A 26,189-nucleotide genomic window follows, 5' to 3' on the forward strand; every position below is an offset into this window, starting at 1 on the left:
GTGGCGCGCAGCCGTCCCGGCAGGTTCTCGGGGTGAGCACCGACCGGCGGAGGGAGTCGCGCAGGGGCGCACGCTTGGCACCATGACCCAGACGCCCGCCTTCGACAAGCCCAAAGTGAGCGCGGGAGGGACTCGGGGTCTGGGGAGGTCCCGCTCCGGGTCTGGCTGGAGGGCTTAGGGGCGTACACAGCCCGGGAGCGAACCGGGGCCCCTGCAGCCGCTTCCGTCCCTCAGCTCAGGCCCTCGCTGCCACAAGGCAGTCTAATGAGGGACAATGAAGCAGGGAGGGTCCTGAATCCCAAAGGCGCCCCGGGCTGGCTTCCGTGTTCTGCTTTCTGCTTCTGCCCCTGATTTGGCCTCTCGGAGTCTCAGTTTCACTACCTGTCAAATGGGCCTCGGGGCGCCACCAGCTCTGGATAGCTGTGTGAGCCTAGGCCGGGGGCTTGACCTCTCGAACCTCGGCTGTAAAATGGGGCCCGGTGTTTACGTCCATTGGCACCTATAGTGTTGTGGAAACAGCTTTATACTCTAGCACTATGATGGTTTTGGGAGCACCGAGAAGCTCAGATTTGTGGATGTGCCAGTCGGGAGGACCATGCTGTGGAGCAGAGGGAGGGGATCAGGGCGCCCCTCTCTCCCTGCTAGGGGCTGAGTGGGCCTTAGGCCTTGGGTTCATTCCGGGCCAAGCCACAGCCATTGGCCTCAAGGGATAACTCCGTGGTCCCTCCTCCCACCAGCTGTGGCCTCTTGGGAAAGGCTGGGTCAGGGAGGGTCTGGGCCCCACTTGGCAGGCTTTGAAGCACTGAGATTCAGTCCACGGAGGGGAGGGGTCTAGGGGTCTGTCCAGCAGATGCATCAGCTAGCAGGGTTTGAGACTGCTGGGGGGAGGGTCATGGGAAGGAGTGAGCTGTAATTAGACTCAGCTTACCTCTCTGAGAAATAGGTGTGAGTGATGATGGCAAATATCACAGAAGTGTTGGTGAGACTCCCATGTGTGTATGAGAGTGCTGGGGGTGGGATGGGGGCGTAGGCAGCACTGGAGGAGGTAAGGCCTGGCCCCCACTGCTGCTGCCCCCACCATAGGCTCAGCTACCCTCTGCCAGATGTTGTGAGCGGGGGAGCCCTCCTGCCGGACCCCACCCCATGCCTCCACAACTTGTCTGGATCCCATCACTGCTGCTTCTTTCCTTGTGATGTCTTTTTTTTTTTTTTTTTTTTTAAATGCTTTTGGATTCCCTCTGCCCTTGGGCTGGGGAACCACCTTACCCTGATCTGCATCCTGGGGCAGTAGGCAAAGTCCCTCGGAGTTCAAGGCCACACTGCTGTAGAGCTTACTCTATGCAGCAAGCTACCCTTGCAACACTGTAACAGCTCCGTGAGGGAGGGACCGTGTTACTGGGCCTCACCCAGTCCTCTCTGCTTCGAGCTGGCAGGTTATTTCCCCTCTCTGGGCCTCAGTTTCCATACCTGGGAAATGGGTCCCACCTGCTTGAGGGGGTGTCCAGAGGTTAAAAGGGGATGCTTGAGAGGGAAGGTAGAGTGTTCTCCACTGTGTAGATGAGATGTGATTAAATTTTCTGTTGCAAGGAGGGAACGTGCCTGAGCTGGCAGGAGAAGCAAAAAGGAGCGTGTCTCAGTCACTGCAACCAGATCAGCTCCCTGCCTTCCTGTGGGTGGAACAGATCCTAATGAGAACTAGTATTAGTAGCTGGAGCTAATTAAGTTGTTATTGCTCTGTGCCGGGTACCGTTCTGAACAGGTTACTTTCATTAATTCATTTGATTCTAGCAATGACTCTGTGAGGTCATTGGTATTATCCCATTATACAGATGAATAGAGGCACAGAGAGATAATGAGGCCCAAGATCACACAGTGAAGAAGTAGCCAAGCTGGGGTTGAGCCCAGGCGGGTCTGGCTTCAAATATCCCGTAGCCAGCTTTCCTGGACTTGCCTTTGCAGAAGCCTTTGGGGCAGCAGGTGCTGGTGCCCCGGGTGTGGGCCTCTCCGGGGCAGGAGCCTCTGCTGGGCTGTCTGGCTTCTTACGCCTACCACCAGGGGAGGCCCAGGACGTGGCCAGCTTTAAGAAGGCAGAGCAAGGCTGTGCTTTCTAAACTTTAATGTGTACTCAAGTCACCCGAGTGCCTTGTGAACATTCAGAGACTGAGGTGGGAGGTTGGAGGTGGGACTTGAGATGTTGCCTTCTAACAGGCTCACGGGTGATGCTAACACTGCTGGACCGCAGGCCACACTTCTTGAGTAGCAAGGCCCTAGGTGGCTGCCTCCCTGGTCTGATTGTGTTATTCTAACAAACGCTTTCTGAGCACCTGTTGGGCATTGGAGGAGGTACGGAGGCGGTGGAGGGGTGGCCCTTATCAGTCTATTTCCCCACGAGGTAAGGCTGGAAATCCCGTGGCGCTCAGGAGTTCTTTGTCACGGAGGACAATGCTGATCACATGCCTGTTTTTGTAAGAACAGTGGGTACCAGGCACCTTCCGTGATTTACATCACCGTTTCCTGGACAACTGGACGGCGTAGATCTCGTCCTCCTTTCACACACCAGGAAACTGACAGGTGAAGTGACTTGTCCAAGGTCACACAGAATGAGCATCTCCAAGCAGTAGACCAGAAAGTGAGCTGGCGCAGGTTAGAAGAGCGGTTTCTCCACTGCCCTCCCTGATGCAGAGAACTGGGGCCAAATCTCCCACATAAATTTAAGTAGGCTCTCTGCCCAGGGTGGGGCTTAAACTCACAGCTGCGATCAAGGATCGTGTGCTCCACAGACTGAACCAGCCATGTGTCCCACCCACCTCATTTCTTCTTTCTCCTTTTTGTATGTTTACTCTGTACCAGGCACCGTTCAAACTGCTTTCCGTATATTCATTTAATGCTCGCAGGATCGCTTTAAGATCGGTCCTTTTCATTTCTGTAGAAGGAAGTGGCTCAGAGAGGGGAAGGAACTTTCCAAAGTCACACACAACCAGAAAGTAGAGCTAGACTTGAACCCAGTTCTACCTAAAACTGAAATAGATGCAGTCCACTGCCTTGCCAGTTTGCCGGTCCCACTTTGGGGGAGGGCGTGGACTCAGGGTCACCTTGGGCCTCAGATAGACTGAAGGTGGGTCCCTGCCTCGCTGTTTGGCAGCCGCAAGAGCTCGGGAGGACATTTCCCTGAAACTCTGTTTCTCTGTAAAATGTGTTGGTTAAAACCAAGGTCATGGGTTCTTGGGGACATTGTGCTGAGTGGCACTCGTGAAGCCCCTGGTTGGCAGGCAGCAGGCCCTTAAGTATGCTTTTCCTCCCCCTGGGGCTGTTGTGCCCCCGCCCCCACCCCTCTGGGAAGCCTTCCTCCCCCGCAGTCTTTCTTACCTCTTGACTTCCTGCCACAAAGCCGTGAAAGCCCACCGTTAGCATGGCTTTGGGCTTTCTGGGCTTTTTGGTTACCACAGAGCCACCTGTTTTTATTTTTTTGTTTGAAGATTTTATTTCAGAGCAAGGGAGGGAGCATGAGCTGGGGGGAGGGGCAGAGGGAGAAGCCAACTCCCCACTGAGCAGGGAGCCCGATGCAGGGCTCCATCCCAGGACCCTGAGATCATGATCTGAGCCATCCAGGTGCCCTGAGCCACCTGTGTTTAAAAAGCCCCTCAAGGAGCTTGCCTTACCCATTATAACTCACGCAGCACTTTGGGGGGAAGGGAATGAATGAGATTGGGTTTCAAGGAGGCCTTTTGTTTGACAGAGGAAGCAAGGACCAGAGAGGGGAGACGTGGTCACAGAGGGAGGGAGGCTGGCCACGCCCCTGATTCTGCATCCGACCTTGAGGTTGGCCTGGCCTAGATGGCAAAGGGGCCCTGTGAGCTGGGGGGAATGTGTCTCCCTATCCAGTTGTCCTGGGGGGGGGGTGCCCCCTTGGGGCAGGGAAGGGAGCACTGTGCCTGGCTTTGGACAGGGGAGAAGAGCACGGGGGCGGGGAAGGCACAGTGAGGTTTGAGCCTATATTTACTCAGAGTTTTGGGGGGCAGGCTTGCTCTTACCCCTTAGGGTTCTGAGGCCCCAGAGCAGCAAGGTGAGGGAAGAAACAGGCTCTAGGGCCTTTGTGACCATGGGGCAGAACAGTGACTCTTCCTGTCTGTGCGATGGGAATCCGATGGTCTCCAGCCTACATCAAACACCAGGTGCAGGCCTGGCTGTGGTGGGGGGAGGGGCAGGCCAATGCTGGCAGCTGTCCATCATCCTCCTTGTCCCGGTTCTCAGTCCTGTTTAGATTTGACCAGCATTGACTCAGCACTGCTACGCAGGGTGAAGGGAGTGGGTCGTGGCAGTTACAACCTCTGGCTTTGACTCCCCAACAGCTTCTGGCTGTGGTACTTACTAGTCTGGCCTGACGCTGGTTCCTTAATCTGAGTCTCCGTCTCCTGACCTAGGAAATGGGGAATGACCGTGCTGCGATTGCCCCTGGCTGAGGACATGCCTTCCCTTCTCTGAAACCTCTGGAGAAGCTTCCAGCAGCAGCTGAGCACGCCATCAGGCCCCAAGGCTCAGCAGCTTCATTACTGTACCTCTGATCCATAGGAGCTCACGTGGGGCAGAGCACGGAGGACTTCCTAGAGGAAGTGTGACTGAAACAGTATGTCAGCCCAGGGCTGCTCTGTCTCCTGGCTTTACCCCAAAAATCCGCTGAGAGGCCATGGTGGACACTGACCCCTAGCGCCACGCAGCTCATTGCCAAGAGCCGGGCTAGGAAGGGAGTGGCTGGCTGGCTGTTGGGGGCACCTGAGGCTCACCGGGGTTCTGGGAGGGCCGGTCAAACAATGCTGGCGACTCTGCCCTGTCTGGGTTCTCTTCCAGGCCCCAGCGCGTCGGCCAGTCCCTTCCTTGCCCTGGGGAGAGGACCCAGCCCTGCTGACCTAGGACAGGGAGAGGAGAAAAACCATCACTTGGTCATTGATGTGCACTGAGTGCTTTTTGCTGTGCTGGGCACGGTCCTAAACCCCGAAGACCCAGCATAATGACCCCATTTTGAGGGAACGAATAGGGACACGGTTGTGGTAAGTGGATTTAAAAAGTCAGCGGTTTGAAAACGAAACCGGATGGTGTGTTTGGGGGAGGCTGGGGAGACGAAGTTTGACTCGGGCGTGCCTCGGAGGCACGTAGCCTGCCAGTTACGAGCGGGAGTTCGATCTGGGAGTGTCTGGCCCCGGAGTCCGTGACCTGTGTCCTTGCTGGCCCTGCCACTGATACCTCGGCTGAGTGGATGGTACCTTCCTGGGCCTCGGCCGGCCGGCTGGCATCTCTTGAGAGCAAGACTGAACATGCTCGCCCGTGCCCCACGGTGCCCAGCAGCTCGTAGGGGCTTAGTAAATATGTAGTAACTGGGGATGCTTCCGACGGCTGTCTGGGATTTCCTGCAGCTCTGTCGATGCTTGCTGAGTCAGCCTCCTGGAGAGCAAGTGCAGGGGGGCAGGGGTGGGAGTGGGAACTCCAGAGAGGTCATGAGGCTGGGCACAGGGCAGGGGTGTGGCTCCTGGGCAGGACCCGGGCTTCGAGGTAGGGAGACTCGGGTTCTAACAGCTGCAGTCCTCAGCCTGGGCGGCACAGGGCAGGTGGCTGAGCTGCTCGGAGTTAGCTCAGCAAGCCCCTTCCCTGTCTGCAGCCCGGGCTACCGTGCACCTTGCCTGGGGGTCAAGATTAACTGAGACAAAGGACCTGGTAACAGTAGGCCGTGGCTGTTACCGCCGAATTGCTTACAGCGGCCTCTCTGAGGCCAGGCCTGCAGGGAAAGTAGAGTAAAAGCTCTTGACTCAGGCCCGGGTGCAAATGCCGACTCCATCACGGCCTGCCTTTGAGTCCCTAGATCCTTCTTTGGGCTTTCGCGTTCCTCCCCTGCGAAATGGTAGCAAAGCGCCTGCCTTGCTGGTTGTGAGGATGAGGCTGGCCCTGTACGTACCTGGTCCAGCACAGAGTAGATACTCCATAATCAGAGGACACTGCTGTTCCTTTTCCCTGAATGTGGACCGCAGAGCAGGGTCCCCACCCAGTCTCTGAGCTTATACCCCACTGTCACCTGGGGTATGCAGACAGACATCTTCATGAGTAGCGGCTGTTTTCCAGAAAGTTCCGTGGGAGGCCTGCCTGAGCTTGGGCTGCCTGAGGAGGTGGTTGCTGCCTCTGCTTCTCCCCTGCAACGTGTCTAGGCAGCTTCCGACAAAGCCCCAGGGGGGCAGGAGCTGTAGGGCATGGTGGGGCAGCAGGCTCTCCTTTTGCTGTCCCTAGGGCTGCTCCTGCCTCCTGCGTCCCGGGCCGGCTCTCTGAGCCCCCCTCCCCTGCTCTCCTGTGTTCGGAGCTGCGGGAGCCACTCCAGTGGGCGCTTATCTCTTGTCCTGACTATGGGGCGGCTCTGTCTTCTGTTCTGGCTTCTCTCTCCCCTACTTTGCATACGTCAGCCAGAAAGAGCTCTTACACGGTGTCTCCTGATCCAAAACCCTCAGTGGATCCCCTTAACGGTGACCTATGACTGCTCCCTGCCTGGCACCCCCTGACTTTCTGTGGCCTCCTCTGTCCCCACGAACCTCATTCTCCATATCAAGCCCGTTCCCTCCCTGCTGCCTGACTCAGGTTCCACTGCCTGGGCCCTTCTCTCTCCTCCCTCCTTTCCCCTGGCCAGCCCCTCCTCCAGCTCCTCCTGATTTGTCCCTTCTCTGTCATTGTCTCCTGCAACCCCTCTTCTCCGGCAGCCTTGCAACCTGCCCCACTCACTCCCACTGCCTGGAGAAGCCGTTCTCTTCACCCCCCATCTGCCTCTAGTCCTTTCTCCAGCCCTTTCTTCCCCTTCAGGGGTGAAATTCTGGAAAGAAGAATCTATACTTTCTCCATTTTATTTCCTCTACTTAGTCCTTACCCCATTCCAGCATGGATTTGGCGCCCCTCAGGCCTCCGGAACATTTCCTGTAGGACAGTGGTTCTCAACCTTGGCTTCATGTGTTGAAAACCAGCAACAACCCCGTGCTCGGGCCCAGGCCGAAGGACTGTGACTTCGTGGACCAGGGTGGGCCCAGGCATAGGCAACTTTGCAAAGCTTCCCAGGTGCTCCTAACGGGCAGCCAGGGCTGAGCACCTCTCCTCTGGCCCCGGTGTCCTGGGGCCTTAGCCCCAGGGACATGTTCTCCTCTTGCTTGACCTCTGGCAGGACCTGACCGAATTCCTTTCATGTAACGAATTACCACACACACCAGGTAGCTTAGAACAACAGAAATCTCCCCATTCTGGAGGTCAGAAGTCCAACATCAAGGTGTCACTGGTAGGGTCCCACCCCTTTTCCGGCTTCAGGTGACTCCGGGCCATCCTTGGCTCGCGACCCCCAGCTCCCGTCTGCCTCAGTGATCACCTTGTTGCTGCCTCTTCTAGAAGTTACTCTCAAAACTCCGCGTCCCTCATAAGGAGATGAGAAATTGCATTTTTTGGATAATCCAGGATAAGCTCAAGACTTTAAACCACCTCTTTTTTTTTTTTTTTTCTTTCCTGGCCACGGGAGGTAACACAGGTTCTGGGGATTTGGATGTAGACCGATTTGGGGTCTACCAACCCACTGACCTGGGGGGGCCGCCGCTCCTTGCAATCTGCTCGTCCCTTGCCTTCTGCACACGCCCCCCCCCCCCCAACCCTAGTTTCCCTCCTGCCCCTCTGGCAGCTCCTCTCTGGCCTCCCCCTCTCCAGCAGAGCCACTGGATGCTGGTACTTCTGAGGCTTCCTCCTCCGCCCCTTCCTTGACCTACTCTCCCCGGCCGAGCTCGTTCAAGACCTCGGCCTCAGCTGTCCGTATTCCTCCTTGCTTCGCCAGCCTGGGTCTCTGAGCACGCTAGAACTTCCCATGCATTGGCTCTGTCCACTTACATTTGGAGGGCTCAAAGGCATCCCAGCTGAAGATGAAACTGACCGTGTCCCTCTCCCCGCACCCCTGCCCCGCCTTCCCCCTTAGCACTTGGCTTCTTCCTGGGCGGTGTCCTGAGCGTGGGGATCCCTACCCACAGCCACCCAGGCCTAACCTGAAGCATCCTCCTTGACCCCCTCTTTCTGTCCGCCTGCTTTTCCATATCTGTCTTGCCACCCTGGTCCAAAGCACCATCCTCCCTCAGAAACTGGACCATAGTAGCCTCCAACTGCTCTTGCTCTGAGTCCGCCTCGCCCTCTCGCTGGCTTCAAACCCTGTTGTGGCTTCTCTGTTCCCTCAGTTAAGAGGACTCCTTGTGGCCTGGGTGGCCCAGAAGCCTGTCCAGCCGCCCGGCCCCTCCCTTCTGAGCCGGGTTTCAGTTCCTCTCCTGCGCCACAGGCTTGCCTACCCCCACGGCCTCTGCACGTGCTGTTGCCTCTGCCTGGAACGCTCTTCCTGCCTTCCTCAGCCTGCCTTTGCCTAGTTGGTTCCTCTTCACCTTTTGGATCTTGGCGCAAGCTCTGTTTTCTCCAGGAAGCCATAGTTGGCCCTCGAGCTGGGTACGGTCTTTTGTTTGCTCTCTCTGTAGGATTGTGCCTCTCAAGGAGCTGTCTCGGCTTGTGACTGTACATTCGTCACCGACCTGTATCTACCGCCTCTTCCCTGGCGGGACCATAAGTGTCACAGGAGCGGGGCTGTGCCTTGAGCTTTACTCTCCATCCCTCGCTGTCGGCAGGGCCTCGACAGTTTGCTGAATGCAGGACTCTTTACTGATGCTGTTTTAGCGTTTGCTACGTGCTAAGTGCTGGCCTAACACACTGCACTCACAAACATGGTCAAGCCTCCCAAAGCCCTAGGAGGAAGGCTTCTTATCCTCCCTCTTGGACCGATGAGGCTGCCAGGGCACTGAAAGTGAAGTCCCTTTCTCCAGGCCACCAGGGAGTGAGCGGAGGAACCAGGATTCCAGGTCTAACCGGAGAGTACCCTCCCTCTCTGGCCAGATCCTCAGGACGGCTGGCTGAGTGTGGGTTAAGGATAAAAAAAAAAACCCTGCAGACTCAGAGGGGAGGGCCCCTCTCCAAGGTCACGCAACCCCTTGGCAGTTCCCTGGGCTGGAAGCGTCAGTGTTCCCGATGCTGAACATTTTCTGAGAACGCGATGTACATTTAGCTAAATGGGCATTGAACTTGTTTTGTCAGGGAGCCTAGGGGTGAGTGCCGCTGGGTCCTTTGCTGGCTGGGTGACTTCCGGAGAGGTCTTGTTGCTCCGACCTCCTGCTGGGAGGCGGGCTTCGTAGCTCTGCCCCTGCTGGTCTCGGTGGGTCTGCAGCTCCCTCTCTCACCAGGGCAGCTACTTTCTCGTCCAGGTCCCCAGATTCCAGGGAAGGCCCCAATCTGGCAGATGTCAGTGGAGTTTTCTAGATCTCCCCCTGGTCCAGGGAAAGTCACCGTCACCCCCCGCCGTCTCCCAGCATCTGTTGTACTGAACAGCTCCTGGGAGAAGCCCTGGCTGAGAGGCACAGGGCTGCTTCCTATGAACCACACATGTCCACGTACACTGTGTTGTTTTTTTATTTTTTAAATCCTTACAGTTGTTCTTGGACGGGGAAGCAGAAATACCCTGTTGTTTTGCAGTTGAGGAAATGGAGGGTCTGAGATCAAGTGTCTTGGCTGAGCTCACACAGCCAGCGAAGGGGCGGAGCTGGGAGTTGGGCTGAGTTGGGCTGACGGGCTGTCTCCAAGCCCTTGTCCTTCATCTCCTGGCTTTGCGAGCCCAGCGTTGTTTGTGGGACCGCGTGTGTGTAGGAGATGATCACCAAGATGGTTGAGCACCCAGTACCCTTTCTGGAATACTGGAAAGATCTATTGCCTCCTGTTAATTCCTGATAACGGTGTTTAAGTAACACCTGCGTCTGAAAATGGAACCTGGGTGTTTGAAACCCACTGTGGGATATTCACGGGCCCAGGAAGTCTGTGGTCAATACTTTTTGTTAAAGTCGGATTTTGTTTAGTGAGCCGGGGAGGGCGGACCCTGCCAGCGTGGTGGCTGGGGGTCCGCAGCGCCTACAGCCCCGTGGCTGGCCTTGCGTTCGGAGCACTGGCTTTGGGTTTGGGCTAGAATGCTGGTTCTGCCGTTTACCAGCGGCCATTAAGAACCGAGGTACCGGGTTGGGTTCCTGCCTCTATGGCTTGCTGTGTGAGCTCGGGCAAGTTATTTAACTTCCCTGAAACTCAACTGTGGTTGAACCTCTGTGGTCTGAACCGTGAAAGAGCTAGAGAGGACTGTTAAGCCCACCCCGCAGATGAGGAGGAAGCAAGATGGTGTGTATCAAGAGCTTCGTGGAGTCTGTGGCCAGTGGCCGGTCAGTGGGACGTAGTTAGGGTGGTCCTGACATTCACGTGTCTGTTCTCTGCCCCACCCCTGGTTTCCTCTCTCTGCCCCCTTGCAGGTGGAACTGCATATCCACCTAGATGGGGCCATCAAGCCTGAAACCATCCTATACTACGGCAGGTAAGCCCACAGAGAGGAGCCCTTCCTCCCCACCATTTGGGGAGCTGTGGGGGTCCACGGCTCAACCCAGAGGCCTCTGGAGAATTCCAGGGCTGTTGTTCCTTCCTATATCCCCATGGAAAGAAGCTGGCCCTCCGGCCAGAAGAAGGTGGTCTGTGGAGAAATGGCAGCCCCTCAGCTCTGAGCTGGAGACCCACATCCCAAGCCTTCTGTTTTCTGTGCTGCTTGTCCTCCTGCTGCCAGGTGAGCCGGGAGAAGCTTGTTTGCCTGTACGCGTGTGCACACACACACAGACACATGCACACACGTGCACACATGCGCGAGGAGGCAGTTTCCAGGGCTGAACGAGTCACTGTGTTTTGACTCCGCAGAGAGCCTGCTCCAGAGGCGATACGCCCGTCCGGGATGCCGGGACCATTAGCCGAGCATCTCCTAGTGCTGGGCGGCTGGGCTGAGCCCCCTCCTTGAGTCAGCAAGTGTAACCCCTCCGCAGGGGAGGAAGATACTGCCATTGCCTCTCACAGAGGAGAGCAGGGAGGGAGCTCAGAAAAAACGAAGGCAGTTGCCTGAGGCCACATGACAATAAAAAGTAGAGTCTAGAGTTGACCCAGGGCCATCTCCTCTCCAAGGCTTTCCCCGTGTCGCCAGGGCAATCGCCTGGGGAATGTGGACAGGTGGCCCCTCCTCAGGGGCCCATCTTCATCTTCCAAGTAAGAATAAGCCTCCTGCCTGGGCTCGCGTGCATGCGGCTGGGACGAAGGGTCACCGGTGCCCCCCAGTGAGGGATGCCTGTCCCTCCCTCCCCACCTCCAGCGCTCATGGTGGCCCCTCCCTTGGGTCTGACGCTAAACAGCAGGGACTTTAGAGGTCAGTGGGTCTGGATTCAAATATGGGCACACCGTTTCCTCACTGCGACCTTGGCCTCTAGTTTGAGGGGAAGAACAGGGCCTCCCTCCAGAGCTGACCCAGAAATGGGGTTCCCTTCTGCCACCCACCCCTCCTTCCACAGACGGTGCTCTTCGCGGGTTTGCTGGGCACTCCTTTCATTCGGAGCTGGAAGGAGTCCGCCTCTCTCACTGCCTGAGCGGTTCCGCCCCAGACCCCAACGTGAACACTCTGCTCCATGAGCCACAGTCCCCCGAGTTCTCCAGACACCCTGCTCCGGAGAACCAGTGAGGCTGGGGAGTCTGTCCCCAGTTCTCAGGAGTATCTCTCCCCACTCCCCGAGGCCGAGTGCTGGCAAGAACCCTTTTCTCTACTCTGTCCTACTTCCATAGACCTCCCTCTGCCCTGGGAAGTTGCTACTGATTGAATTCTTGACTCTCCCACGTCACTTGTTAGCACGTACCGTGCGCTACGAGGCGCTGTGTCGGGGCTGACATACTGAATCCGCACGACAGCTTGTGAGGTGGGACTCTTGGGGCCCCCTAGTATGGAGGAGGACCCTGAGCCATGGTGGGTGAGGGGACTTATCTGGGGAGCACGGGTGTGACCCTGAGTCCACACCCCTGACCATTACTCCTGCCAGCGAGAGGCTTGGACGAAGCCGTGCACGGAAACCACTTAGCTCGGGGCTAAGCACGGTGTCCACGAGGGCACTTAATGACCGAATTAATGATATGCTGTGGTGCTGGCTAAGTGGGGTGAAGCTGCTGGGCTTATCTCTGCCTGTCCTTTGCCCGTGCTGAGTGCCACCCCTTGCCCCAGAGTCCCGAATGAGGCTCTTAGGGCGGGTTATCAGGCACGGGGATGGGATGAGGTCTTGGGTACTCGTTAAGGGGTCAGAGAGCACTAACTAGTGGAGCTGGAAGGCGGGAGCCCGGGGTAGGCTGGAGAATGGAGGGAGGGGAACCGCCCCTGTGGGGAGGCTGCTCGGATCTTCTGTTTCCCCCATCACCTTGGCATCTCGGGAGCAGTCGAGGTACCTCGGTGGGCCCCAGGAGCGGGGTGTTATGGGTGCCAGCTGGAGTCTGAGCTCAAGGTCAGCAGGCAGGGGACCAGGGAGTTGGTCAGACTTGCTTATGGATGCCTGTAAACATACTGGAGGACTTCCTGGTGGTGGTGGGCTGAGAGAAGGAAGGAAGCCCCTCTCTCCCTCTGGCCAAATCCAGTGGCCCCTTTTCCACCTCTGTGATTCGGGCCTCTGCTGACTGTGTTCTTACCCACTTCTTCCCTCAGCTCCTATGATTCTGTCCTCTCTGGGGCTTCTCCTACCTCTCTCTCCATCTCCTTCATGAGCCTGTTAGAACGGGCTGTGGCAGAAGAGCTGACTCTGGCCCTTTTCCCCTCCCTTCACCAGCCTGAGCCACCAGGCATCCCTCACCTGGGCTATGGCAATGGCTTCCTGACGGGGCTCTGGGCGGCCACTCTGGCCTCCCCCGTCTCCTGTCTCCACCGTACTGTAGTCAGAACACCTGTCTTAAAACCTAGTCTGACCAGTCGCTCCCCGGCTCAAACCCTCCCACGCTCCCAGCTTGCTTAGCGTCAAAGCCAAAGTCCATTCCTGGCCCTTAACGACCTGCCAAGCCTGTGTTGCCTCTCTGACCTCTCCTGCCCCTTAGTCCACGCTGGGGGTTTCTCAAACCTGCCAGACCTGGTAAACACAGAGAGGGTAACTAACTCTCCCGAGGTCACACAGCCTCTCAGGAACACAGCTGTGATTCAGACACAGTCCAGCAGGCTTTGCAGTTTGCTGTTGGACCCTGGACACGTAAACCGCCTCATTTCTTCTCTGTACCGAGCAAAGAAAGTGCTGTGTTACTGACAAGGCTGTGGCGGTCCTCGGGTGGGATGGCTCCTCCCCTGGGTGATTTGGTACATGGCAGGGGATGGACTTCGAACTCCAAAGCCTGAGCTCTGCCTCCTTGCTGGGCTGTCTGCAGCCAGGCTCCTGGTAGGCGTGTCCCCCACCATGGCAGGACGAGGACTGGCCAAGGCGTGGCTGACTGGGGGTGTAGGGAGCATCCGACGGCCAAGCTCGGTCCCAGGGGGAGCCTCTGCTGCTGAGTGGCTGTGGGTGGCAGGAGGACCCCGGCTCTAGGAATAACTCCTTCTTGCCTCAACGTGGGTCCCAGACCAGAGCGTTACAGCTTGGTCTGAGTGGCTCGTGGAGGCCCAGCCCTGTGTGGGACCCCGAAGAGTGTCTCGTGCTGTTGGTTTCCTGCTGGGACTCCTGCAGTAGCTCTCAGATCTGGTACTCGCACGGCAGCCAGAAGGAGCTCTTCAGTCTCTTCATACCGCCCCCCTGCTTGAAATCCTTCAGTGGTTTCCTGGCGCTTTGGGGATGAGGCCACAAATTCTGTGAAGCGTCCACTGGGCTCTGCCTGCCCTCTGGCTCTCCACCTACCACCGACCCTGCTCTGAACTCCAGCCGACCTGTCCTCGCCTTCTCTCCTCTTCTAATTCTGCTTCAATGTCCCCTCCTCTGGCCTTCCCAGACCACTCTGTGTGCTCCAAGATCTGTTGGTGGCTAACGAGGAGAGAGGCTGGAGAGGGTAGGACGAATGGGACAGACCTTTAGGAGTAAAATCACTGGGACTTGACTGGCTGGGGGTGGGCAAGGCAGATGGAGCCCAGGGGAGGCCCCTGCCATGGGTTGGGCAGCTGGGGGCGGGTGGTGGAACTATATTTGGAAACATGGAGCATGGGACAGGGAGGGGAGAGGTGGCAAGAGGTGGGGCGTCAGACACCTGGGTCTGTCTTGGTCACTGACCTCTGTCCAGTGCCCGGCACGTTGTTGGCTCTCCAGGGGTGCTGTGTAGTGGTAGAGACCTCCGGATCTTGGGCTGAAAGCCATGAAAGTGGAGGAGTTCGTGGGGGCAGGGGTGTAAAAGGGAGGGAGTGCAAGAATGGTCAGGAGGAAGCGGTGGTCGAGGCACTGGAGGGAGACCGCCAGGAGCCTTGCACACAGTGGGTCCAGTAGGCCCAGGCACGCGTGGCCACTGCGTCTGACCATGTGAGCGCCAGAGCCTTCCTCTGCTTCCAGAAAGCCCTCCAAAGCCCAGCATGTCACTGGTACGGGCTCTGCAGGACATGGTCACGGGGATGGCCTCCTGAAGGGAAGGCTGGGGTGGGAGGCACGGAGCACTGCCCTCTGTGGTAGGACCACAGCGGGGGTGCCCTCTCCGCCATTGTGTCCTATAGGGAGGGGGGTGCTGACTGCGGGCCAGGGGACACGGCTAGGGACTGGGGCCACCAGCAAGGGAGGAGGGCCTGGGTCAGGGGCTCAGGGGACAGGTGTTTATGTCGGGAAACATCGTATTTTAGGGACCGAGGTCCTTGAAGACTTAACCACTGTTTGGTCAAACTTCCCTGTCCCTGGCAATCCCTCCTTTCCATCTCCTGTTCGTTCTTTGCGGATAACCCGCTGCTTGAATCTGATTTAACCACCTAATTTCTGTAATCATCTGCTCTTTTTTTTTGATCTCCTTTTGTTCTACTTGCTGGAGGAGTTTCTCTGCTGTATTTTCCATTCACCTTATTAGGTCCTGATGATTGGCCCGTATTCCTTTAGATCTGCAGGAGCCCTTTCTTACTCTCAGGGTCCTCTTTCCAAAAAGGATGTTCTGTTTCCGGGATGGAAGCTCTTCTCCCATCCTGGAGGTGCCCCACTGTGGGGGTTTTAAGTTTTCTTCTGTTCTCTGCATTGTTTCCCCGGAGTTCCTTTTGTCTCCTGTTCTGTCCCCTCATGGTGGAAGTGTTTCCTGGGTGTCTGGGGTTCTTTGCCTGCCCCTTTTATCTTCAGAGTGGGGAAACTGAGTCCCAGGGTGATCTGTGAGTCCTGGCAGAGGAGGTAGGCCCAGCCTCGCCCCTGCTGCCCCTGGCAGGGAGGAGGCTCTGGGCCAGCCCCGCACGGGGGGCTGTGGGTGGAAAGGGGGACCGCTCTGAGTTGGATGGCTGCTGCACGCCTTCCAGCGAGCCTCCGCTGGACCCTCTCCCAGCTCGCCAGCCGGGCAGGCGTCTCTGATGCGCCGGCCAGATGCAGGGCGGAGGCCAGAAGTCCGGCGCCTGCCCCTGCCCCGGGCATTGTGGTGCTGCAGTCACAGCCCTGATAACCCCTGACCTGGCAGACGCCCAGCTGGCTCTACCCACTCCGGGGTAGCAGTGGGAAGCAGTGGGCTTGCCCCGGCAGCTTCCCTGTTCTCAGGCGTATGCGTGCGTGTGTGCGTGTGTGTGTATGTATATATGTACGTACATGTACGTGTACATACGGACTTCAACCCCAGTTATCCCCCTTGAGATTCCCTGGCTGCTCATAGCCTTGGGGACAGGAGTTGCTGGAAGGATTCCAGTCTGGGTTCTATATGCCCCAGGCCTCCGTTTTCCCATCTGTTCGATGGGAGTAGTTGGACAAAGAGGTCCCCAGGTGTCCTGCTCCGGGCCCCGTGAGGAGTGCGTCGGGTCCCGTGCAGAAGTAGGCCACCGCCCGTGCTGTTGTCCACAGGAAGAGGGGCATTGCCCTCCCCGCCGACACCGCAGAGGAGCTGCAGGCCATCATCGGCATAGACAAGCCGCTCAGCCTCCCGGGCTTCCTGGCCAAGTTTGAGTACTACATGCCCACCATCGCGTGAGTCAGCTCCCCGGCCCAGGTCCCGGCAGCGCCCGCGCCGGGCCCCCGACCTGCTGCCTGCCCCTCCCCCGTGGGGTGGGAGAAGGTGCTCAGAAACCCCAGGTCTGCGGCTCCTCCTTGTGTATACTCGGGTGACTCTTTACACCTTTTGGGCCTTGATTTTCCCTCCTGGAAAGTGGGTATAATGTCTAGAAATTTCTTCAACTTCTACAGGAAAGTGAGAGTGTGAGGTCAAGAGCCCACATCCTAGTGCCTGAATCTTTCACGAAATAACTGTGACCGTGGGAAAATTTACCCTCTCTGGGCCTCCGTTCCCTCATCCAGCCAAGGGGCTTGTGATCCTATCTACCTCCAGGGGCTGGCGTTTGGAACGGACACAGCACTGGCCTCAGCAAGCTCCCTCTTACCATAAAGACAGTTGCTACCTCTATGGATAGCTGGGCACAGCTGTTTTTCTGTTCCCTTCCGTTCCTTCCATCTTTGCCCAGCAGAGTATCTTAGGTCTGGAAGAACGTGTGTGCAGCTCTCAGAACTATACTTTCTGTAGTTGCCGACGGTCCTGCTAGGTGGACACGCTCCTCGTCTGCAGAGGAGGAAACGAAGGCTCAGGGGAGTGTAGGATCTTGCCCAGGACCACATAGCTGGAAGGGGTGACGCCCAGATCCCACCCTGAGGCCACCTTGAGCTTCCTGGCACAAGGCAGGGCTCCCCAGGGCAGGTGAGAGACAGGCCTCTTCAGTCTGTGCTGCCAGAGCTCAGGAAGGGGAAGAGGCAAACGGGCGGGGGCAGTCAGGGAAAGCTGCCTGGAGGAGGAAGCACAGTGCAGGCTTTGGGACAGAGAAGGTGTGATGTTGTCCAGAGGGCTAGACCAGAGGAACGGTTTGGAGCATGTGCCAAGTATGGGTTGTTGGAGGACTGGTAAAGAAGGTCTGTGAGGCAGATGGAGGCCCTTGGCTGGATAAGTGGCAGGACAGGTAGGAGGAGTTCTGGGGAAGGACGATGTGTGCCAAGGCTGCTTGCTGGAAGCTTCTGGACTCAGCCTGGAAAACACTGACTGTCCCCATCCCTGGCCCTGGTAAGCAGAGGCACTGACACACACATGCCTCCCTGGAGGCACCTGTCCTATCTCCCCCGACACCCCCACACTAGAAGAGCTCCTGTACGGGCCAAGGCACCTCTTCCATGTCACCCCCGAGGCAGCCCTGTCCCTCTGGCCATAGGACAGAAGCTGCCCGGTTCCCTGAAGGCCCAAGATGACCTGGCTGTTTGGCATCATCTCCTTTGAGTTGCTTGGCCTTTGAGGCTATGCCCAGATGACTAACGTCCATGTTACGCCCTTGCCCCCTTCCACAGGTATCAGATGAGAGCCCTTGTCTTCTGCCCTGACCCTTCTGCTCACTTCTTTTCCACCACATGGGCCACCTGGGGCACCAAGCACACTCCCAACCTCAGGTCCTCCATGCATGCTGTTCCCTCTGCCTGGAATGCTGTTCCCCGTAGATGCCCCACGGCTAGCTTCCTCACCTCCTTCTCTGGTCTGCTCAAGTGTTACTTTTGTAGCGAGGCCTTCCCTGACTGTACTGCTGAAAATCGTAGTCCCCTCCCGTTTTCCGTGTGTCCATAGACCATTTCACCGCCTAACCTACTGTGGACTGTGTGTTTTCCTCCCTCCCGTACCGGTCTCTCCTGCTAAACTAGAGGCTCCGTGAGGACAGGGGTTTTGGCTACATTGTTCGCTGTATCCCCAGTGCTGGGCACGGTGTGGGATGAATGCATGCCACTGCTGTGGGGGAGATCGGGCATCCTCCTCCTGGGACACCAGCTCCCCTGTAGCGGGTCCGAGGTCCCGGATCCAGGCCCTGGCCCTGCTGGCCAGGGAAGGCAGCAGCTGCCCATCCTTAGCCTCAAAAGCATGGTACTTCCAGTGACCCTTCTCCTGGGTGTGGCCGGTGTCCCCAAGGCCCTTCACTCGCACATCCCGCATTCTGGTGACCATTCTGTGTTCACTCTTCATGGTGGAAACTTCCAGCTAGGCCCAGCTCACTGTCACTCGATCACCACTTAGCATGGCCCTGGCGGGTTAACGTGTGCCTTGCTTCTAGAGCCAACGCTTGACAACTAAAATACTTCAAGGATCTGTCTGTCCTACTCTGAGCCCTGGCTTAGGTGAGCTTTATGAAGTTTAACAGTTTTGTCCTCACAGTAACATTTGCTGTCGGTGTCAGGGTGACTAACCAGAGTCCTGCAACAGTTAAGGGTGGGAACCAGGATTCAGGAGTCCTGGGTTTCTCCCCCCACCCCAGGGTACCCTCTGGGTTTGTCCATCTCTGTCCTTTCTGCTCTCTTTTTCGTTTTATTGGGGTATCATTGATAAGTAGAAATGATGTGTTTAAGGTGTTTTGATACACGTCCACGTGGTGAAATCACAGGCAAGCTAGGTTACCTGTCCCTCACTGCGGAGAGCTGCCTTTTGCTTTTGCTGTGTGTGTGAGTGTGTGTGAGTGTGTGTGTGTGTGTGTGTGTGTGACATTTTCTTTATCCGTTCATCTGTCAACGGACCTTTAGGCCGTAACCACATCCTGGCCGCTGTAAATAACGCTGCAGTGAGCATCCAGGTGCGGATATCCGAGACACTGACTTCATTTCCTTTGGATAAAGATCCAGAAGTGGGATTGCTGGATCATATGGTAACTTTTTAAGACCTTTCTTGAGGAACCGTCACAGACCTGCATTCCCGCCAGCAGCGCACGAGGGGCCCCGTTCTCCGCTCCCCGCCCCAATACCTGCTGATTGTAGCCACCCTAACAGGTATGGGTGATCTGTCCTCGTGTTTCTGATCTGCATTAGCCTGACGACTGGTGACGCTAATTGTCGGGGAAATGCACCTTTCCATGAAACTGTTGGCCATTTGTATGCCTTCTGAGAAACGTTTATTCGGGTCCTTTGCCCATTTTGTAATCCAGTTATTTGGTATTTTTGCTATCGAGGGGTAGAAGTTCCTCGTACGCTTCGATCTTCGCCCCTCCCCAGATAGGATTTGCAGATATTTTCTCCCACTGTAGGTTGCCTTTTCACTCTGTTGAAGGTTCCCCTTGCTGTATATGCTTTTGTGTCTAATGCAATCCCATTTATCTTTGTGTTTGCTGCCTGTGTTCTCTTCTCTCCCCTGCTGACCTATGCCCACCACCCAACACACACTTGAGTGGCCTCTCCATCCCGGGCTGAGGGGTCCTAGCCATGACGAGACTGATGGCAGGACCCTTGTCTCATGGAGATGACATTCTAGTAGGAGAGATGAAAATTGATAAGCCATGTGATAGTAACGCCAAGCGGGGGTAAGCGCCGTGCTGGTAAAGCGCAGGGGATCGGGTAGAGAATGGCAGAGGAGCCCTTTTCAGGCAGGCGGTCAGGGAAGGGCTCTCTGGGGAGGCCAGGCTGGAGCCGGATCTAAATGGAGAGGAGGGGCCGTCCAGGGGAAGAGCCATGCCAGCTGGGGGAGCTGTGAACACGGGAATAAGCTTGACTGTTTCTTGGACAGAAAGAAGGCTCTAGTGGCCTCATGGAATGAGTGAGAAGGAAGGTCTGGGGAGAGTGACAGGGGCCAGAGTCGACCGGCCTCGTGGCCTGGGCCGTGGAATTGAGATTTCCTTCTACATGGTAGGAAGCCACGAGGCTTCAGAGTGGAGGAGCACTGTGGTTTGAGTCCCATTTTTAAAAGATTGCCCTAGCTGCTGTGTGGAGAACAGAGTTGCAGGAGCGAGCATGGAGACACGGAGGTCTGTAGGAGGCGGTCAGAACGTGGGTGGACGGGCAAGAATTGGCACATAGTTTGGAGGTAGAGCTCACAGGACCCGCCATGCTTCTAGGATCTTCTCCAGCAGATAACCCAGAATTTGGGGCTGGGGGCCAGAAGTGGGTTTGATCTGCCCCAGGTGGGGAACAGCCTTGTTGCTCCTGGAGCTCCCAGGAGATTTGGGGAAAGTCGTTCCCAACCCCTCTCATCCCTTCCCAGGGGCTGCCGGGAGGCCGTCAAGAGGATTGCCTATGAGTTCGTCGAGACGAAGGCCAAGGAGGGCGTGGTGTACGTGGAGGTGCGCTACAGCCCGCACCTGCTGGCCAACTCCAAAGTGGACCCGATCCCCTGGAACCAGGCCGAGTGAGTGACGCCTGCAGGGGCTGTTCCGAGGCTATGGTGGGGTGGCCCAAACGGCTATCCGAGGGGCAGACTGTGGGAGCCCCTGCTCCCTGGTCCTGTCCGTGACCTCAGAAAGATGGGTTTAAGTGTCACAAGAGACATGGTTCCCAGCCCGTACCTGGGCTTATTTTTTAATTTTTTTTCTTACCTTTGGCAAAAGTGTGTGACCATGTCTTGCGCCCGCCCCCGGACACAGGCCCACAGTCTAGGAACATTAACCCTCTTGTCCAGGGATTTCTAGATGTCCCGTTCTAACCCTGTAACTGAAGTGAGTGTGGCCCATTCCTGCCCCTCTGCTTAAACCCCCGAGATCTCTAAGTGGTATCCCCCAACTCCCTTGCCCCCCTCCGGCTAGGACGCGGAGCTGTGGATGCGTGGGAATCCGACCAGGCGGGCTTCGCAGCGCCCTCCATCCGCGGGGCCAGGCTGCGTCTGAACTGCCCGCCCCAGCGCACCTTCCAGTCCGGAAGTGCCCCAGCTAGCTGGAAGGGGGGTGTGCCGGGGCTCGGGGCCATGTCTTTCCCCAGAGGCAGTGGGCTAGTAGGGGCTGGAGCTGCTTCTTGAAGATTCTTCTTTCTCTTCCCCCAACCACTCCCCCATGTCCCAGTCCCAGTCCCAGGGCTGTCCTTTAGGCCTTCCTTTATCTCTGGCCCATCCCTACCCCTCTCCCCACACAGAGGGGACCTCACCCCGGATGAGGTGGTGGCACTGGTGAGCCAGGGCCTGCAGGAGGGAGAGCGAGACTTCGGGGTGAAGGTGCGGTCCATCCTGTGCTGTATGCGTCACCAGCCCAGTGAGTACGCCCTCAGCCCTGCCCCGGGCTGCCCCTCTGACACCGGCCCCCACCTCCCCGCCTGTCAAGGGAGCCACATCTGGTCTCCCCATGCCCCCAACCCCGCCACATCTGGTCCCCCGTCAGCAGGACCGCCCCTGGAGTCTACCCCGGGCAGGCTCAGAACTCCTGGCAGCAGGGAGACCCTTCTCCCCAGGCAGACCAGGCCTGACCACCGTGTGTGCTGCACGCAGGAAGCATAAAAACCAAAGGAACCTGAACAACAGAATAAAACCAAGTTCTGATGAGCCCACGGTTCCCCCCCTTGAGACCCCGTAGGCCAGGCCTCTTCCTGTGTGGGCCACAGGCCTTATGAATAGGTATGATCTCTGGGGCCTCCGAGGCTCTCTCGTGACTGGTCAGACATCCAGAGCTCGAGCTTCCACGGTGGGCAGAGCCCCACTGTATGACTTTGGACAAGTCCCTTCACCTCTTCAGACTGCACGCCCACATCGTCACAGGTGGTGACTTCGCTCAGTCTCTGCTCTAGGGGGCAGTGCGAACCAGAGGGTTCACGCCCACCCAGGGGGGCCTGCCTGTGGACAGTGACTTGCGGGGGTTTCCTCCGATCCTGGTGGCAGCCTGCGAGGCCGGGCTGCCATCTTTGAGCCTCCTGCTGGAAGGGGGAGCTGAGGCTGAGAGAGGTGCGGCCTCTTTCTCCTCAGTCAGGAAGGCGCAGAGCCTGCGTGGGAACACGTGGCCTTCTGGTTCCAAAGCCTGCGACTGTTCATTTTTAAACACGGCATGACGACTTGGTTAGTTACGAGGACAGGGCACGTTAGCAACACGTTCAGTCACACCAGCGTGCTTCGGTGTGAAGACACACATGCTTCAGTGTGAAGCCGCGGGGGCCTCCGTCTCCTCGTCTGCTGAGTGGGGTTGTGCCCCCCACCTTGAGGGCTGTCGTGGGGATCAAGGGAGAACACAGCCCTTTGTGGCTGACCCAGCCAAGCCCTGCCCTCGGTGCTTTCCACGCAGGGCCTTGCCACGGGCCTGTGCGCCGGCAGGTGGCGTCCTCTGAGAGGAAACTGAGGCCCTGGGTGGAGCAGTTTGCTGAAGGCCATGCGCTTAGGCCGTGGCAGTTGGGAGGTGAAGACAAGCCCTGGGCCCCCTGCCTTGCGCTGGGCTCAGGTTGGGGGCAGTGAGCCGGGGGGAGGGGGGCTCTCTCCTCGGCGCTGCCAACAGAGGCTGGGGGGGCATCTCGCCCGCAGACTGGTCCCCGGAGGTGGTGGAGCTGTGTAAGAAGTACCGGCATCAGACCGTGGTGGCCATGGACCTGGCCGGAGACGAGACCATCGAGGGGAGCAGCCTCTTCCCGGGGCACGTGAAGGCCTACGAGGTAGGTCCCGCGGGAAGGAGGTGGGGAGGCGGGCACTGGGTGAGCCGCGGGAGCTCGTCTCCACCCAGGAGGGGGCGCTCACACGGACGGGGGGGGCGTGGGGCTGCCTCCATTCTCAAGTCCGCCTTAGTTGGGTCTGGGGGTGCTAGAAACTGGGAACCTGGTATAAACAGAAGGTCCCACTTGGTGTGGGGGCTCCTGTGTGTGAGCCTGTTTCTGCCTGTGATTTGCTGTGTGACCTCGGGTGTGACTGTCCCTTCTCGGGCCTTCTGTTTCATCTGTGGGATGACGTGTCGGAGCCAACATCTCAAAGCCTCCGTGGCTGGAGCACGGGCGTTAGAGCGGGGGCCCTGGAATCTCACCACCCCGGTTCAGAGCTTGGCTCCCCTCTTCCTAGCTGTTTGATCATCGTCCCGTTCCTTTCCTGGGCCTGTTTCTCCTCTCGTAAAACAGGTGTTAGAATACTCGTGGACATTAGGTAACGTACACAAGCCCTTTCACACGGTGGCTGACACCTTAGAACGGTCTCGTAAATGGTAGCCACCACTTCAGTTAGGACTACCCCAACAAGGCCCCGACTTCCCCATCTTGAAGCAGGCCAGCGGACTGAGGAAGGGCATGGCTCAAGCCTGCCTACTTGGACCCAAAGTGTGGTGAAGGCCAGGCCTGCCGGGGCCCTCCCCCAGGCCGCCCGTGACCGACTCTCGCCCTTCCAGGAGGCTGTGAGGAGCGGCATTCACCGCACTGTCCACGCAGGGGAGGTGGGCTCCCCGGAGGTGGTGAGAGAGGTGAGGAGCCTGGGCTGGCATGGGGCCCTTCTCGCCGCTTCCTCCCCACCTTGGACTAGGCTCCACTCCGCTTCTCTGCAGGCTGTGGACACGCTCAAGACGGAGAGGCTGGGACATGGCTACCACACGCTGGAGGACGAGGCCCTTTACGCCAGGCTGCGGCAGGAAAACATGCACTTCGAGGTGAGTGGCCAGGGGTGGGAGGGCAGAGGCGGAAAGCCGGGAGGGCCCCAGGAGCAGGGCCAGCGTGGCAGGAGTGGGCAGTGGGCATTAGAAGCGCCGGGTGGTGGAGGGGCCAGGAACGGGGTTCACGCGATTTGGCAGCTGGGAGGCCAGTGTGGCTACGGTGAGAACGGTGTCGTGGTGACAGCTCCGGCCCGGGGCATACAGGGCGGGGGCAGCATGGCCTGGGGGGCGCACGTGCCAGCCACCCACCTGCTCTTTCAGGTCTGCCCCTGGTCCAGCTACCTCACAGGCGCCTGGAAGTTGGGCACGGAGCACGCGGTGGTTCGGTGAGGCCTGGTCCCTGGGGCCTGTTCAGTTTTGTACCAGGAAAGCCAAGGGTGCAGGGCCTCTTGCTAGGACATCTCTTTGAGTCCTTGGGAAGCAGGTGCTGCTGTCCTCCTCTTCCAAATAAGGAGGCCAAAGCTCGGTGTCTTGTGACATGACTGAGGGAGCCCAGGTCCCATATAGCAGAACTGGGGGCCCTCTCACTTGAGCAGTCGTCGCAGAGTGCCCTGCTGCCCTGTGGAGGGAGAGGACTTCCACACGCTAGATCCTGCCTCCTGGACATCTGGGAGATGAGTCTCTCCAGTTCACGTGGTCCTTTCTGGTACCTGGGGTGCTCCACCCTGCTCCTAACCCACCATCTAACTAGAGGCCTTGGCCCTTCTTCCAGCTGTCCTGTGACTGGGCCCTGGGAGCGGATCAGGCCTCAGGAGGGCAAAGCCACCCTTTCCTGACACAGGATAAGGCGGCAAGAACTTGGGGCGACCACGGCCAGGCCAAGCTTAACGGCAGGAGCTTAGGCTCTGCTGTGCTCCTTACAAGGGGGTCCCGAGGTCCGCTTCAGGAGGGTGGCGTGTGCGGTGCCAGCAGAGCGTCTGAGTGGAGGCTCTCGGAGGCACGTGGGTACGCAGCCTGTGGGCTGGACAAAGATGCACGAATCAGCTACACAGGTTCGGTGGTTGGAGACGTGACAGCCTCAGGAGCTGGTGGAGCAAGAGGGCCCAGGAGAGAACCTAGGAAGGGACACTGAAGGGGCAGCGGGGACTGGTCCGAGAAATCAAGAGAAAGGGTTTTAAGAACAGTCCACTGTAAAATTCTCCATAAGCTGAGTGAGTAGAGAGACCAGAGAGGCCTTGTGGGTGTGAGGAGGCGGTGACCTGGGACGGCGCCAGGAACCCTTTGCAAGGGGTGGCGGTGGAAGAGTCGGTCCTGGTGGGACTGAGGGTGAAAGGGGTACAGCCGACTCTCCCAAAATGCTGGCTGCGAAGGCAAAGGCTAGAGAGGGGGTGCTGCTTGCTGGCCCCCCCGGGCCCCCACTCTACCTGTTCCTCTTCTGCCTTTGCCCGGCTCTGGCCTGCTCGGATGGGCTCGAGTCTGGAGATGCTAGTTACGTGCGCCATTCAGGTCACCTGAGTTCTCTGACTTTCCTTCCCCTCTACCGCGAGCAGTTCTTCCAGGTCAAAGGGGGCTGCAGGCTCAAGGCTGCAGGGGCTGTTCGTGTAACAGCACAGGACACTCTTCCCTCTCACCCCTGTATCCAGGTTCAAACACGACCAGGCTAACTACTCACTCAACACGGATGACCCACTCATCTTCAAGTCCACTCTGGAAACAGATTACCAGATGACCAAAGAGGGAATGGACTTCACCGAAGAGGAGTTCAAGAGACTGGTGAGCGGGCATGAGCCCTGGTGGCCTGGACTCCTGGCCCTGGGAGTGAGCGAGGCCTGCAGGTCTTGGCCAGGTCCCGGAACCTCTAGACATGAGGCGTTTGCCTCACCAGGCCAAGCCACGCCAGGCCTAGAGTTAGGTGCCTTCTACGGACAAGATCTCTCTCGGGCTGGCACACTGATCTAGGACCAGGTTTTTCAGCCTTTGCTTGGGTCGAGTGCCCGCAAAGAATCTTAAAAGCTGTCAACTCTCTTCCCAGAAAGGTGTGCTCAACTATAAAATTCTGCACACACTTTTCAGGCCATTCATAGATCCCAGGCTGAGCCCTTGATGTTAGGGTTGTGATACCCCAAATCTGTCCCTGCAGGAATAGCTCTCTGGCCCCACATATCCCACCCGGTCTCCAGTCTCTCCAACTTCCTTCTCCCGTCACCGTGTCCTGTAGTGGCACTTCAGAACACTGAACCTCATGGTCTCTGGCACTCGCTGCCATGTGACATGGGACATGTCCTTCCCCACTGTGAGCTTACTCATTGCACATGCTCATGCAAGAGGATGGCTCATCACTAGATTGCCAAGCACTTCCTTCCATGCTCTCTGGTTTCATATTATCTGCCATTCCGGCCCTTCTAGAACATCAATGCAGCAAAGTCCAGTTTCCTCCCAGAAGAGGAGAAGGAGGAGCTTCTTGATCTGCTCTATGACGCCTACGAGATGCCACCTCCGGCTGCTGCAGGTGTGTTCCTGGCTGAGCTTCTGGGCTGCGGCCTGGCTTTCTGTGGGATTTCCTACAAGAAGCCCGCCCTCCCTCTCTCAGGCAGCGCTCTGGGTATGCGAGGTCTCCCTGGCTCCATGGCTGTAGCTGCTGGCGCTTCTCACTAGATCGGCTTACCTTCTGTATAATGTCATCTTCAGGCTGGTCTCGAGGGAGACTTTCTGAAACCCAGTCCCAAAGGTCTTGGCAACATGAGTCATCCCCATGGCTACCTAAAGCCAAGGGCAGGGGAGCTGGGGCCAGGTCCTAGCTCTGTTCCACTCCTTCCTTCCAGTGTGACCTTGGCGAAGCATTCCCTTGCTCTAAACCTCAGTCTCCCCCTCTGCAGAATGGGGTTCCTCTCACTCTGATGGCCTG

The 26,189-nt window shown here is 57.8% G+C and overlaps 1 protein-coding gene across 7 annotated transcripts in view; it reads left to right on the top strand.

Moving 5' to 3' along the window:
* The window catches only part of ADA (adenosine deaminase), a 27,039-nt gene continuing 850 nt past the window's right edge, over positions 1–26,189 (top strand). The window contains exons 1-11 of one of the 7 annotated variants that reach the window (XM_026503572.4): positions 1–115; positions 10,374–10,435; positions 15,879–16,001; positions 20,017–20,160; positions 20,877–20,992; positions 22,243–22,370; positions 23,087–23,158; positions 23,240–23,341; positions 23,606–23,670; positions 24,928–25,057; positions 25,691–25,793. In XM_026503572.4, the coding sequence (XP_026359357.2) occupies positions 83–115; positions 10,374–10,435; positions 15,879–16,001; positions 20,017–20,160; positions 20,877–20,992; positions 22,243–22,370; positions 23,087–23,158; positions 23,240–23,341; positions 23,606–23,670; positions 24,928–25,057; positions 25,691–25,793 (1,078 nt within the window). In that variant the 5' untranslated portion in view covers positions 1–82. The other 6 variants (XM_057312505.1, XM_057312504.1, XM_026503573.4 and 3 more) reach the window with 6 other exon arrangements.

Source organism: Ursus arctos, unplaced genomic scaffold (assembly GCF_023065955.2).
Source record: "Ursus arctos isolate Adak ecotype North America unplaced genomic scaffold, UrsArc2.0 scaffold_16, whole genome shotgun sequence".
In the NCBI taxonomy this organism is placed as follows: domain Eukaryota; kingdom Metazoa; phylum Chordata; class Mammalia; order Carnivora; family Ursidae; genus Ursus; species Ursus arctos.